Source organism: Eulemur rufifrons, chromosome 19, assembly GCF_041146395.1.
Source record: "Eulemur rufifrons isolate Redbay chromosome 19, OSU_ERuf_1, whole genome shotgun sequence".
Lineage (NCBI taxonomy): Eukaryota > Metazoa > Chordata > Mammalia > Primates > Lemuridae > Eulemur > Eulemur rufifrons.
The window spans coordinates 87710910-87726086 of record NC_091001.1 but is presented as its reverse complement, the minus strand read 5'-3'; the positions used below and the strand labels follow the sequence as shown (position 1 = coordinate 87726086).

The 15177-nt window shown below is 36.2% G+C and overlaps 1 protein-coding gene across 1 annotated transcript in view; it reads right to left on the bottom strand.

Annotated features, from left to right (window-relative positions):
• HEATR5B (HEAT repeat containing 5B) overlaps positions 1 to 15177 on the bottom strand; it is an 85559-nt gene that overhangs the window by 11811 nt on the left and 58571 nt on the right. Inside the window, exons 27-32 of the mRNA XM_069494416.1 lie at positions 14513 to 14692; positions 7032 to 7269; positions 5772 to 6026; positions 4583 to 4710; positions 1134 to 1278; positions 95 to 364 (exon numbers count right to left, since the gene is read on the bottom strand). Coding sequence (XP_069350517.1) covers positions 95 to 364; positions 1134 to 1278; positions 4583 to 4710; positions 5772 to 6026; positions 7032 to 7269; positions 14513 to 14692 — 1216 coding nt within the window. The remainder of the gene's footprint in view (positions 1 to 94; positions 365 to 1133; positions 1279 to 4582; positions 4711 to 5771; positions 6027 to 7031; positions 7270 to 14512; positions 14693 to 15177) is intronic.

Genomic DNA, 15177 nt, shown 5'->3' with positions numbered 1-15177 from the left:
GAAATAAGTTATAACAGTGCTTACAATCAAAGGCAAGCTCGTCTTTCTCTACTGTAATATATAACATATTTCCAAATACTTATCAATACTATACCAGCAGGTGAACACAGGGATGGTAAATCAGAGAGTATGGTAACTGTGGCCGCCACCAAACGAGCACTTTCTTCTGACAGTCGAGTTTTAGTGGCGATGTGACTTGGAGAGTCTGACATCTTGGTACTGAGATGTGGCATATGCCGTACTAAAATGAACATCAACAGCTCCATAGTTGCAAATACAAGCGATTTTCCAGGAATGAGACCACCGCTGTCACCTCCTTCTCCTAATACAGTAGTACAGGACTCTTTTTCCATGTCATCTTCATCTTAGGTAAAAGATAATTTGGTGAAATCTCCAGCAAAAAAGTAACAAATGGTATATAAAACAATATAACAAGTATATTTAAGAAATTATTTCAAAGGATTTACAAGTAAATGTCTAGCTGATGCCACACATGTCTATCTCAGTATAATTCTCTGCCTTCCTAAAGTTCTGTGCACTGACCTCTCCTTAAAAGTACATGTAAAATCCTTATTAAGTATTTTTATTAGCTATCTATTTCATAATAGGAATAATACAAATGCTAGGTTGAATCAGATGAAACTGACACTTTTGAAGGTGAAAAACAGTCAAATATCAGCAATTTCATTTGGTCTTTTCTTTTTTTTTTTTTGGTGACAGAGTCTCGCTCTATTGCCCAGGCTAGAGTGCCGTGGTGTCAGACTAGCTCACAGCAACCTCAAACTCCTGAGCTCAAGTGATCCTCCTGCCTCAGCTCCCAAGGAGCTGGGACTACAGGCGAACATCACCAGGCCTGGCTAATTTTTTCTATTTTTAATAGAGACAGGGTCTCCCTCTCGCTTAGGCTGGTCTCTAATACCTGACCTCAAGTGCTCCTCCCGCCTCGGCCTCCCAGAGCGCTAGGATTACAGGCGTGAGCCACCGCACCCAGCCTCATTTGGTCTTTTCTAATGAAAATAAAATCAATTTCAATCCTCTAAATGTATGATTAATTTTTTATTAAAAACTTAATATTTAAAAAATTAGAATACAAATAAAATTTACTTTGAGTTCATAAAATTTCTGATGCTTACTTAGAGTGTTTCTTTTTTCTTGCAAATAATCCTGAGCAGCTCTTACTATCTGTTGTACAACACCAGTAACCAACAGCTGGACGGATGATGGATTCCAGGTCAACAGGAGGCGGTGCAAAACACTCAGCAACTCAACACCAATCAGCTATTATAAATAAATACAAATAAATTTAATTATTTTAATTTCAAAAGATAAATTTGTATTATTAAAATGAGAAAATACATATGTAAAAATACAGAAATTTGGCAATTAAAATTAATATATAGGACTATGTAACAAATAACATAACAATCTTGAGAAATGGTCACATTTTATCCCAATGTATTTTCAAGCAACAAAGGACTTTATTATTTATGTATTTAATCAAGCATTATATTGGATGATCATTCTCCTATTGGAAAGAAATACTCAAGCTAAACAGTATTGCTGGGGTCCAGTGCCACTACAATTCATAATTTGCAACCTAAGCTGAATATCAAGAGTTTTGTACTAGAGATTGTAGATTTCTAGTGAGTCTCTTTCCTATTCACCACAGCAACTTTCACCACCTACTGTAAGCCTCTTACATATTCCACATCAAATCCATCCAATGAACCTAGGTCAAATTTCAAAGAGGGGGAAAAACTCAACTACAACCAAAGCCATCTTTACCTCTTCCCTTAAGATGAAGCTTTCAGCCTCTTATCTGAGGCTGGTTAATCTTTCCTCATGGGCTCCCTATCCCATCATATTTGAATTCCCAGGGATGCTTCAAGGACCTCAATCATATCTCATATGCCTTCAGCCTCTCTCTCTAGTTGGGCTACTTTCCTCAGTATAAGGAAAATGCTCAAAAGTCTTTCTTATCTAACGTCTCCCCTATGCCTTCCAAAAGCCTCTGAGATGCTTTTCTCTAACCCCACGTCCTCTATCTGTCCTGCTCCTTCCTTTCCCAGCCTAGATACTTCCACTTCCTTTAGCCTCTCATTGACTCTTTGATCTTCTACGATCTGGCTTCTGCCTAGAAAATCCTCTGGGGCGGGGGTGGTCACCCATAACCTTTTGTGACTCTTTTTCTGTCCTTATTTATTGGACAGAAATACTGTTTCTTTTGATACTGCTGTCTACCCTTCTTGAAACTCTTCCCGCCCCTCTCATTGGTAACTCTGATCTCTTTTGGTTCTTCTACGTATCTAGCAGTCTCCACTGTTGATTTATTTTGCTCTTCTCAATCCTTAAATGCTATTTCTCCCCAAGGTTCCAATCTTGGTCCTCTTCTCTTCCTCCTTTATTCAGTTTCCTAGGCTACTGTACTCATTATTTGTCTGGAATTACGAAAAGGACCTCATAACTGGCCTCCTTTCTCATGTCTTACAAACCAACCTCTACAAGGTTGATAGAGTGATCCTCCTGAAATATAAAGTTACTCATATTATTCCTCTATTGAAACTTTTTTTTTGAGACAAGGTCTCGCTCTGTCGCCCCATCTAGAGTGCAATGGCGTCATCATAGTTCACTGCAACCTCAAACTCCTGGTTTCAAGTGATCCTCCTGCTTCAGCCTCCCGAGTTAACAGGGACTACAGCCATGTGCTACCATGCCTAGCTAATTTTTCTATTTTTTGTAGAGACAGGGTTTCACTTTTGCTCAGGCTGGTCTCCAACTCCTGGCCTCAAGCAATCCTCCTGCCTCAGCCTCCCAAAGTGCTGGGATTACAGGTGTGAACTACCACACCCAGCCTATTTAAATAATTTTAATGATTTTCTATCACTTTCAGGATAGGGTTCAAACTCCTCTACATACCGTGAAGAAATCTTCATGATTTGGTCTTTACTCACAGGAGCCATAGTAAATGACTGCAGTGCTCACGAACTCGCCATGCTCTCTCATGCATTCCAGTCTTTGTATTTGCTGCTCTTTCTGAGAGGAAAACCCATCCCTTTTGTGCTACCTCACAAATTCCTCTTTCAGATTTAATCCAACCATTGTCTACTCTGAGAATTCATCTTTTGCTTTCCTATCATAACTTCGGGTTCCTCCTCTCTATTCTAATTATACCCCTACGTACAGTAACATAGCACTTATCACACTGTACTTATTTCCTAATCCAGGTCTGGTAAAACCTGGATATCTACAGCCCCAAACTATGCCTGAGATAGAACAGGCACAGAGTGAAAGTAGTTGGATGAATGAATACAATATGACTCAGAATACTCTGACAATGTTAAAATTACAGGATCCAATTCAGAAAAAAAAAATCCATCTTTTTGCAATTGTAAAGCAATTTTTATATAAACAAAATGTTACTAAATCCAACAAATAGCTAGCTGTGTGAGACACTATGTTAAAACTCAAATCACTGAGTTTAAATATAGCAGTCCCCCTTCATTCACAGACCAAATCTTACATTATTTGTAGTTTAGCTGCAGCACAGCTTCAGGCTACGAGGTTGGGATACAAAAAGACTTAATCAGTGAATCTCGTAACCACACAGCATATGATTTGTTTTGTTGTTGGTTAGCACCATGTGTAAAACTAATTTTGATAAAATAAAATGATATTAACTTTATCCATTTGTGTTTTATGGAAAATTTCCACAGTTGAAACCAGGTGGTAGTGGTGATGTCAAAAGAGATGGCTCTTATTATAAAAATAAAAGAATTCCTAATTTAAAAATTAAATAGGCCAGGCATGGTGGCTCATGCTTATAATCCCAGCACTTTGGGAGGCTAAGGCAGGAGGATCTCTTGAGTCAGGAGCTTGACACCAGCCTGGGCAACATAGCAAGACCCCACCTCTACAAAAAAAAAATTGAAAACTATCCGGGCACAGTCAGTGGCACGTACCTATAGTCCTAGCTAATTGGGAAGCTGAGGCAGGAAGATTGCCTGAGACCAGGAGTTCAAGGTTATAGTGACCTACGACTATACCACTGCACTCTAGCCTGGGTGATAGAGCAAGACCCTGTCTCTTAAAAAAAAAAAAGAGAGAAAATAATGAAAAATCCATGGTAGCTTGATTCTGTAACATGAATAAAGTCCCCTAAATATCCTATACAGAAATTAGAAAAAGTAACTCATTAAACTTTAGATGAGTATGTGAGCTAGTACAGAAAAAATTTCATTAAGTAAGAGATAAAACTTTATCAAATATTTAAAAATGTCATGATTTATTTAACAGCCTTATAAGTTACTTTAGCCCTTTATTAGTAGAATCACTAACTGACACTGAAGGTATCCCTTACATTTTTAGTTTTATTTGACTACTGATAAAGAAGTCAAAGAAGGTATAGCGACTATGTCTAGTCTAGCTCTGCCTGGTCATCCAAGATTCAGTACAGCCAAATCTTGAACACTTATTTTGTATTATATTAATTGTTGTTAATTAATATAATATAATATGTATTTTCTATGTGAAAAAAATTACCTTAAGCATACAATTAATTATTTGTTACAGAAAAATACTGTACCTGATCTTCTGCAATATGGACTCGAGCATAAGGAGAATCTAGCAAGGTGTGCAAGGCCTGGAGGCATGCTGTAACATGTTCAATAGGCTCCTCTGGTCTAGGGGAACAAAGAAACTGTATACTCACACCTGAAATGTACAAAATAAAAACATGGGTTTTTTAATATAAAACACCTTATGTTGCTTTAACACCGTATTTTTTCCTTTATCTTTCTCCTTTTTTTTATAGATTACCTTAACATACATTCAGTCATTCAGTTATTTAGAGATGAGGTCTTGCTATGATGCTGGACTCAAGTGATCCTCCTGCCTCAGCCTCTGGAGTAGCTGAGATTAAAGGTGCAAGCCACCACACCTGGCTAACATATATTTATTAATACCTTAAAGTAGAATTCCAAATGGTTTCCAAGTTAAGCAGTCAAACTCAACATAAGGTTGTAGCTTTGCAATTAGGTTACCATTCAAATTAGCTATGTGTCGAGAAAGGAATTCCCATGCCATTAGGCTGATTATGAAGATATTCTGTTTTTTATTTCTAGGACTTTTAAAAATAATACATTAAGAATAAATTATGAACATTATAAAATTATTTTTCATTAAATGGTTGCCAAACAAATTTTCATAATCAAAGGTTTTAAATGGCTATAGAGGCACAATATATATCACCAGTAAGAGTTGCTCTTAATTTGTATAAAGGTAAGGTCACTGTTCTGGAAGTTTTTCACATTTTCATTTATGAGATCTACTGATAAATTCTATATTTACACCTTATTGGCTGAGTTCCTTTTCACCCTCAAAAAATATAAGATCACTAAAAGGTTCATTAGAATGTATAAATTCTTAAATGTTAAAAAAAAAGTATCTATAAAGCAATTATAAATTAGGATTCATTTAAATTCGCTTAAACTTTTTTTCTTCATGGGATCATCTGTTAAGTGACAAGTAAAAAGAAAACCTGTTGTTGCTTTGTAAGTGAAAATGACAGCTAAAATTTTTAAGGAGTAGTTTTTAATAATTTAATTTTTAGATTCTAAATTAAATTGACAATTTATAAGGCAAGGTGAAAATCCTTTTATTTTTCCTTCTCTGAATTATGCTATATTGTACAAAACTTTTCCATAGCATGAAAATGAAAGATAAGAATTTTCAGAAGTGATACATCTTGAAATACATTAATATAACACACCTACCTAAAATCAGATGCATTCTGTCTTTGTTAATTTCTGGCAAAGACTTAGCGCTACCCGTTGCTCCTGATGCCTGGTTTAAATTGACAGGTGTAGAACGTTTTTGTGAGCCAGATATTGCTGCTGCTTCTGTGGACTCGGAACATGTAAATCCTGTGCTATTTAACCAAAGTGCCACCGCATGGAGAATTGGGGCCCAGGAATTACGATAGTGAAGTCTAGCTGTATCAATAGTCTCAGGCGTATAAAAGGCTCCACCTATAAAACAATCAAATCAATTAACATTACCAGATTCTATTACAAGTGTTCACTCATTTATGAACAATTAACTTAAAAATACCTATTACATACAAAAGAACAATGTGGCCAAAGAGATTCTCTTCTTTACAGAGCCACCAAGATTAACCACTTTCCTATAGCTGATGAACTGGGGTACCTGTCTCATCCTCACTGATGCTAGTTTTCCAGCCTGTCCTCTGCTACTGCTGATGCCACTAAGTATCCTTACCTTTTCCCACCCTGTTGTCACAGGATTTACCTCTTCACTGTTGCCAGTGACTCTTAAAACCCTATCCCCCCTCTTTCTACTGTAACCATGGAACTCTATTTCTTCTTTCTTCTTGCTGTTTTTCTCCTATTCTGCTATTCTTCCTCACCTCCTATTTCCACTACCAACACTGAGGACTTCCTCATCTCTCTCCTTGCTGTTATGATGGATTAAGGAAGGAAAAAAGGGGGAAACTCCATTATTGGTATCATTGATACAGGGAAGAGGAATGGGTTCTTTGAGTAGGAACTGATAATACAGTTTCTAAATATAAAAAAATGTTAAAGATAATGTCTATATTGATTTCAATAGGAAAACTAAAGTATAAACAATCTGCAAAGGACTTTAGGAACACAATTCATTGGTAGACAAGGAATTTATATGAAAATACATACACTGACTATACAGTAATATAGTTCATCATGGTTATGAATAATGACTTGTTATCCATAGTTATTTAGAGTACCCTAGCTCACAGAGCTATTATTATAAAACAGGGATAACATGTTTGCTTCAGCTAACAAAAAAGCTTTATGTTGTATCTTGAATCCACAAATTCAATATGGAGAACATGGTCTAAATGAGACAATGCCAAGTTTAAGTCCACAGAAATTTAAGATATTAGTGTTACTGTTGTTGCTAGCCTCTACTAAGTCCATTTTGTTTAACTACTGTTTTGAACTCCCTAAGAGCAAAATTCTGAATGCAATACTCACCATCTGGGGGGAGCTGACTAGCAAATTCAGCTGGTAAAGTCAAAAGCGCATAATCTTTTAATGCTGCCAACCACAGGCGGCTGAGTGTCGGCAGTTCAGGTTGTACCAGTGTTATTAAACTATCTGGTGGTAGTTCATCTATGGTACCATAGTCATCATCATCATCATCAGTATTTTTAATTGTTCTTTTTGGTTTTGACTCTGCTTCCTTTTTAATATTCATAGCAACCACATATACCTAATAAAATATTCAGGAGGAGAAAATAACAAGGCATAAGATTACAACTGAGATATTTTATGTTGTTATAATTATACAGTTGACATCAAAGGTAATTTGGTATAGATATTACAAAGGATACAACTTCATGATTTCCTAATAACCACAAAAGAATAATTCCACTTGCTTTGGAGGTAATTTCTTTTAAGAGACAAAAAAATTGTAACTAATCCTCTAAAATGACCAAGTAAAACCTTAAAACAGGAAGACAACAACTTCCTCACACACCAGTGGACAGCCAGCAGCCTTGAGGGCTGAAGAGAGAGAGCAATAATGGGCATTGCCATCATCTCACTATTCTTTAAGTGCCTTAGAACTTAAAACTAGAGGTCACATTTCTAACTACTAACTAAACCTTACTGGCCCTAATCAGCTTTTACAAAATTATTTATTTATTTTCTTACTTCTTCTCCCTACACCTGAGATGGGGTCTCACTCTGTCACCCAGGCTGGAGTATAATGGCCTGATCACAGCACACTGCAACCTCGACCTCCTGGGTTCAAGCGATCCTCCTGCCTCAGTCTCCTGCATGGCTAGGACTACAGGTGAGCACATCACACCTGGCTAATTGTTCTTATTTTTTTTTAGAGACAGGGTTTTGCCATGTTTCCCAGGTTTATTTCAAACTCCTAAGCTTTAGCAATCCTCCTGCCTCAGCCTCCTGAGTTTCTGGGATTACAGGCATGAGCTATCTATCACGCCTGGCTCTGGAAGCAATTTTTAAAACTTGATCTGACTATTCCACTCAGAGCATATTTCTTCAGTAGGCTACTCTGAGTTTTTCCGGTTTCCCTTGTTCTACTTTACAAAGACCTCCTTTTGTATTTCCTTTTTTTTTGCCATAGGGTATGACTTTCTGTTTCTGCCTCCATTTTCCTAGACCTATTAGACACAATCAGATAGCATTCAAATAAAAAGCCTGACGGGGGGGGGGGGGGGGGGGGGGGGGGCAGTAGCCAGAGAAAGGATTTCCATAAATACCCTTCGAAACCCCTTCTCACATAGCCCTTAAATGATATTGAGCAATCTAACATTTACAACAGATAGCTGGGTCTATATAAAATAATTTGATAGTCACATATATTATCTGTATTATTTCTCTCTACTTTGTGAACCAAAAAGACATATATTAGCAACTTTCCTAAAACATAATTTTAAACATTCTTTGCTGAGTCATATTTGTTTTCCTTTGTTTTTGTATGTACATTTAGGCTTTGGCAACTGGCACATACAAAGCTGAATAAGATATTAATGAGAAAGCAAAAAATAAAGGAATGAGAGCAAGAAATAAAAAAGTTGCACTAGATAAAAATCTTGAGAAACTGTTTTCCCCCTACACAGTGTTATTTCCATAACACCTAATGGGAAAGTCTAATTATGGTATCTGTATCAGTGCACTGCAAACTTCTTTTTTTTTTTTTTTTTTGAGACAGAGTCTCACTTTGTTGCCCAGGCTAGAGTGAGTGCCATGGCGTCAGCCTAGCTCACAGCAACCTCAAACTCCTGAGCTCAAGGGATCCTCCTGTCTCAGCCTCCCGAGTAGTTGGGACTACAGGCATGCACCACCATGCCCGGCTAATTTTTTTTTGATATATATATTTTTAGCTGTCCATATGATTTCTTTCTATTTTTAGTAGAGATGGGGTCTCGCTCTTGCTCAGGCTGGTCTCGAACTCCTGAGCTCAAACGATCCGCCCACCTCGGCCTCCCAGAGTGCTAGGATTACAGGCGTGAGCCACCGCAAACTTCTTGATGGAAGGGACTGTGTCTTATCTGTATTCCTACACTGAGCTGACTTACAGCACAGAGAAGACATATAGTAATTGACTAAAATCTAAAATAAAGACTTTGGATCTAATGTTACAAAAATGTATCACAATATTTTCTAGTTGTTTTAAGCTTGTTTCCCCCCTCCCAAAATTTGTTATTATACTGACATTTTAAGAAAATGTCACCATAAGAACTATAAGTATATTCAACCATTCACTCATCAAATCTTTACTAGGTACCTTTTGCCTTTTACATTTGTTATTGTTTTAGGATCTGATGTAAGACAGACAAATAATACATGGTTTTTGTTTTCTGTGAACTCACAGATTAATATAATGATAGGGGAGTTAAAAAGTGCTGAGAGAAGGAATTTTTAAAAAAAATTGTTTTCAATGATTTATCTTCCCTGCTATACTCCACCCAGTGCCAAGGTAGTGTCTGACACCTAATGAACACTCAATGGTTGTGTGATGAATGAATGAATCTCGGGGAGCACCAAGGATAAACAGATCTTAACCTTGGGAATAAGAGAAAGGGGGGAAAGTTTTTAAGGACAAAAGTTCACTTGCTCAGAAGCAAAGATGGAAAGGGAGATTACAGGTAGAAGGAATAGCAAGAATAAGAGCATAAAAATAGGAAATTGCATGGCATTTTGAGTAAATCACAAGTTTTTGGTATAGACTGAACATAGGATATAAGGTGGAAATAATTGAAGATTTTACTCTGTAGGCAATGGGGAAGGAGGGAGGACACTGCAGGATTTTAAGGTCACATGTATTTTTCCTCAACTTTTAATTTTACTTTAATAATTATGTTATAAAAAGTTTAGAAAATAAGAGTTTAAAAAATGACTCATAATCCCAATTTCCAGGTTTTCATAATCTATGTTAATAAGTTATAATTTTGCTATACATAGAATTCTGTATTTAATTTTACTGATTAACATATCATGAGGTTTTTCCACGTGAATACTAGTCTTTATAACCACTATTCTAATGGCTGCAGTGGAAGACCTATAATATATCTAACAATTCCCCTACAGTTGAAATTTTATATTTACTTCTGATTCTTTACTTAGCCTTGGAAATCTTAGATGAGACACAATTTTCAAAGACATAAGGTATTCATTTCTTCACATTATAAATAATATTGCAAGTAAACAGTTTTGTAAACTTTTCCATATTTTAGGTATTTTTCTCCAGAATACAGGCCCAGAAATGGAATTACTGGGTCAGTGATTATAAATATTTTTATGACTCTGAATAGGCACACTGTCAAATGTTTTCTAAAAGAATTCTATATTTACATTGCTACCTGAAATATATAAGAATATATTTTTTTAGACTAATTTTAAAACAAATCTTTAGGCTTATTTTTCTTACTAGATACTATATCAAAAAAAGAAAAGAAAAGAAAAAGCAAAAGCAAAAGCAAAATGAAGAAAATGAAAACCACCCACAGGATGGGCGAGGTGGCTCGCACCTATATTATATATAACAGATATAATACTATTAACATTCTAGACGTGTTGTATAAACTTACAATCTTTTAAATAATGTTTGTGTACAATTTCTAACCCAATTTTTTATTATTTTTTCTTTTTTTCTTATTTCAGCACATTATGGGGATTCAAATGTTTAGGTTACATATATTGCCTTTGCCCCACCTAAGGCATGAAACTATAAGCATTCTAGAAGAAAATGTTGGAAAAACTCTTACAGACATTGGCCTAGGCAAAGAATCTATGAAGAAGACCCCAAAGGCAATCACAGCAAAAACAAAAATAAATAAATGGGACCAGATCAAATTAAAAAGCTTCTGCACAGCCAAGGAAACTATCACGAGAGCAAACAGACAACCTACAGAATGGGAGAAAATATTTGCATGCTACACATATGATAAAAGGCTGATAACTAGAATCTATACAGAACTCAGGAAAATCAACAAGAAAAAATCAACCCTATGAAAAAGTGGGCAAAGGACATGTACAGAAACTTTTCAAAAGAAGACAGACTAATGGCCAAAAAACATATGAAAAAATACTCAACATCTCTAATCATCAGGGAAACGCAAATCAAAACCACAATGAGATATCGCTTAACTCCAGTAAGAATGGCTTTTATCAAGAAGTGCCAAAACAATTAACGTTGGCATGGATGCAGAGAGACAGGAACACTCACACACTGCTGGTGGGACTGCAAACTAGTACAACGTCTGTGGAAAGTAATATGGAGATACCTCAAAGAGCTACAAATAGAACTACCATTTGATCCAGTAACCCAATTTTCTATTAACTTAACATAATACTATCATCTTCCAGGATCAAGAAATACACGTAGGTTATTTCCACTTTTTTTGTGAATAGTAACACCACAATAAATACCCTTGTAGCAGAACCTTTTTGTATATTCGTAAATATTCCTTAGGATAAATGGTCAACAAATGTGCACATCTTTTGAAAATATGTTGAAATATATCACCTTTTAGAAAAGTGTTACTGTCATTTAAAAAATGTTAATTTAGCTGGGGAATTTTTTTAAATCTCTTTTTCTCCATATGTTTATTTGCAGCTTTGTTTCCTTTTTGTGAATTGTCAATTTATATTCTTTTTCAAAAATCTGCATTTTTATATTAGAGACAGAGTCTCATTCTGTTGCCCAGGCTGGAGTGCAGTGGTACAATCATAGCTCACTACAGCTCAAGGGATCCTCCTACCTCAGCTTCCTGAGTAGCTAAGATTACAGGCGAGTGCTACCCACCACACCTGGTTATTTTTTTGTTTGTTTGTTTGTTTGTTTTTTTATTTCATCTTATTGTTATGGGGGATACAGAATTGCAGGTTACATACGTTGTCCATGTACTGCCTTTCCCCCCAAGTCAGAGCTCCAGGCGTGTCTGATCCCCAGATAGTGCGTGTCACACCTGGTTAATTTTTTAAAAATATTTTGTAGGGATGGGATGATACTATGTTGCCCAGGTTGGTCTTGAACTCCTGGCCTCAAGCATTCCTCCCACCTCAGCCACCCAAAGTGCTAGGATTACAGACATGAGCCACCACGTCCAGGCAAAATCTACATTTTGGAATGATTATTCTGAGAATCTGTATAGGAATAGCTGGGGGAAGAAAAGACTAATAGTAAAAAAAACAAATTAGGATGCAATTGCATAGACCAGGTGACAGAGGATGAGGACTCAAAGCAAGGCTATAGGGAAAGAGAGGAAGCATTCCTTTTCATTTACAGTTATGGAAAAGTACACATGATCTATTGCTATGTTTTTTAAAAAGTTACTATGTTGAATAGGATTCCATTTTTATTTTGAAAAAAGATATACACACCTACATATACATACATACACACATTATATAGACACAGAGATTCATATGTACACATATGCATAGTGATATATACCAAAATATTAACAGTAGTTATCTTTGGATGATAATATTACAGATGAACTTTAGTTTTTATGCTTTTTCTCTATATTGTGAATTTGTACAATGAGCAGTTTTATCATCATAACAAAAATTATGTTATTTTGAAAGATACTAATGAAGTAAAACAAATAGGAATTAGTTACTTATTAGATGTAAGATGGGGGAGGTCGATGAAGAAGAGGTAGCTAACACCAATACTCAGGTTCTGGTCTGAAGACAGGAGAGAAAACCATTCTTCAGGATTAGGAAGAAAAAAGAGCGATAAGAAAACTGTCTTATTTAGACACACTGAGTGAGCAGTATCTACAGGTCATCTAAGTGGAGATTCTAATAAACAGCTAGAAATGTGAGATTAGAAATTCGAGAGATTTGAGTGGAAAAGATTTAGACTCTTTAATACGTAAGTGAAAGCTATAGGCTATGGGTATGGATAAGGCTGCCCATAAAGTATGAAGAGTAAGAAGAGAAACAAGAAAAATATTAACCCTTAAAGAGCAGGCAGACAAAGAGAAGCCAGCGACACTGAGATGAACAGTGAAGGGAAAACAGGAAAACCTAAAGAGTAGTATCATAGAACTCTAGAAAAGCAAAGGGTTTCTAGAGAATACAATATCAAATGCTACAGAAAGACCAAGTAAGACAGGAATTGCAAAGTATCCAATGATTTGGATAATTACATTATTAGTGACTTGAGTGGGAGTGATCTCAGGGAGTGGTGAGAGTAAACCCAGGTGGCAGAGAACTGGAAAGTGAGTGAGCGAACAGTTGAGGAAATGAAGATAATGAAACTCCTTCAGTAAATTGAGCTGTGAAGAGGAGAGAGAAAGCAGTAAGTAGCAGAGGATGCTGAGTCGGGGAGGAACACAGGCAAAGAGAAAGGGCACACAGAGGAAGATGCTGAAGACAGAAGGGGAGCTCCACGCAGTCTTCTCTTCACACTCATACCTAACTAACGTCCATTCCCAGCCTTCATGTTTCAATTTAAGCCTCACTTTCTCCAAAAAACCTACTCTGAGCCTTCAGCCTATTGTGTCTCTGCTACATGTTTCAAAACATTCTGTATTTCTCCTGTGATAACATTCTTTACATTTTGTTGCATCTACTTGCTTACTAGTTTGTCTTGCTCAACAAATGTGGTACATTTCACCACTGTATTCTCAACTGCTAACCTGACACAGAGCTGATGCTCAATAACACTTTGTAGAATGAATCAGAGGGTGGGAAGTAAGGGAATGAGAAAAGTTAGTATTAGATTAGCAGAAAATTTTAAATAATAATAATTAGAGTAGTCTCCTCTTATCTGCAGTTTTGCTTTCTATGGTTTCAGTTACTCGCTGCTAAATAATACCACAAAAATAGGGAAGTGAGATACTCGGCTGGTAGAGGAAGGAATTAGTTACTTGAAATACTAGAGGGCAGAAAATAAGAATTTAATAGCAATTAGCAGAAGGAATATAGAAAAGTGAATTTAAAACAACATGATTACATTTTTTAAAAGTGGCTATCAGAATGAAAGAGATAAAACCAGCTATCAAAAAACAAAACAAGCCAGGCATGGGGGCACATGTCTATAGTCCCAGCTACTCAGGAGGCTGAGATGGGGTAATTGCTTGAGCCCAGGAGTTCAAGTACAGCCTGGGCAACATAGTGAGAACCCACCTCTAAACAAACAAACAAACAAACAAACCCCCTGCAACCTTGATATCGAGGTGGCACATCCCCTGAAATTTAATCAGATAAAAGATTCTTGGCATAAAATATTTCTATTGTTTATATTTTTGGGTTTTCCCTGCCTAATTTCCTCATATTAAATAGGAGAGCCCTTCCTCAAGATAGAGGTTTTTAATAAACTGATCAACAGATTTTCAAAAAGCATTTCCAAACCAAAGGTCAGTTTTTAAAACACAAAATCCAAACAAAATTTTTTTACCAACAGGACTAGGAGAATATTTTCTCATGGATGGAGAAATGGTTGAAAAACAATAGGCTATTACTACCTCTGCCCAGGCTTTGAGAACGGCCAGTTTTTCCATGGTTGTGGCACTCTCTCGATACAGTTGGCTGGAAGATCCTTTTCCGGCCTGAACTTTGTCCAGAGAAGAAACAAGAAGATTGTGTACTCGACGGAGATCATTGAGATCACTGACAACTCCACTTCCAATCCATGTACTACACACCTAGTCACAAAAATTTTTGTGTATAAAAAAATTAACATTGTATATGAGAGAATGGAGTAAATACATGATTATTTTTCTTGAGAAAAAAACACAAAACAAAACCAAAGAACAAAACAAAACTACCCAATGCAAAGCTTTCATATTATATTTTATAGCAAATCAACACTAAGCATAGATTTTATTGTACTCCTATGTAGAAAACAAAACAATATTGACTTACCATGTTTCCACCGTCAAATTTAACAAACGTTAAAAGAAATAATTTCCCACCCAAAGCAGTTCAGTATTATATAATTCTTCAACAAAATTTCTGCTTACCACAGGCAAAGGGTTATGCTAGCTGCCATGGAAGAGATTAAAAAACAAAAGTAAAGGAAAAAAAAACCTAGTCCCTATCCTCAAGTAAGAAAACACAGATTGAATGAACACACGGGAACATTTTATGACTGTGATACTACATTTAAAAACAGACAAGGGAGAAATTA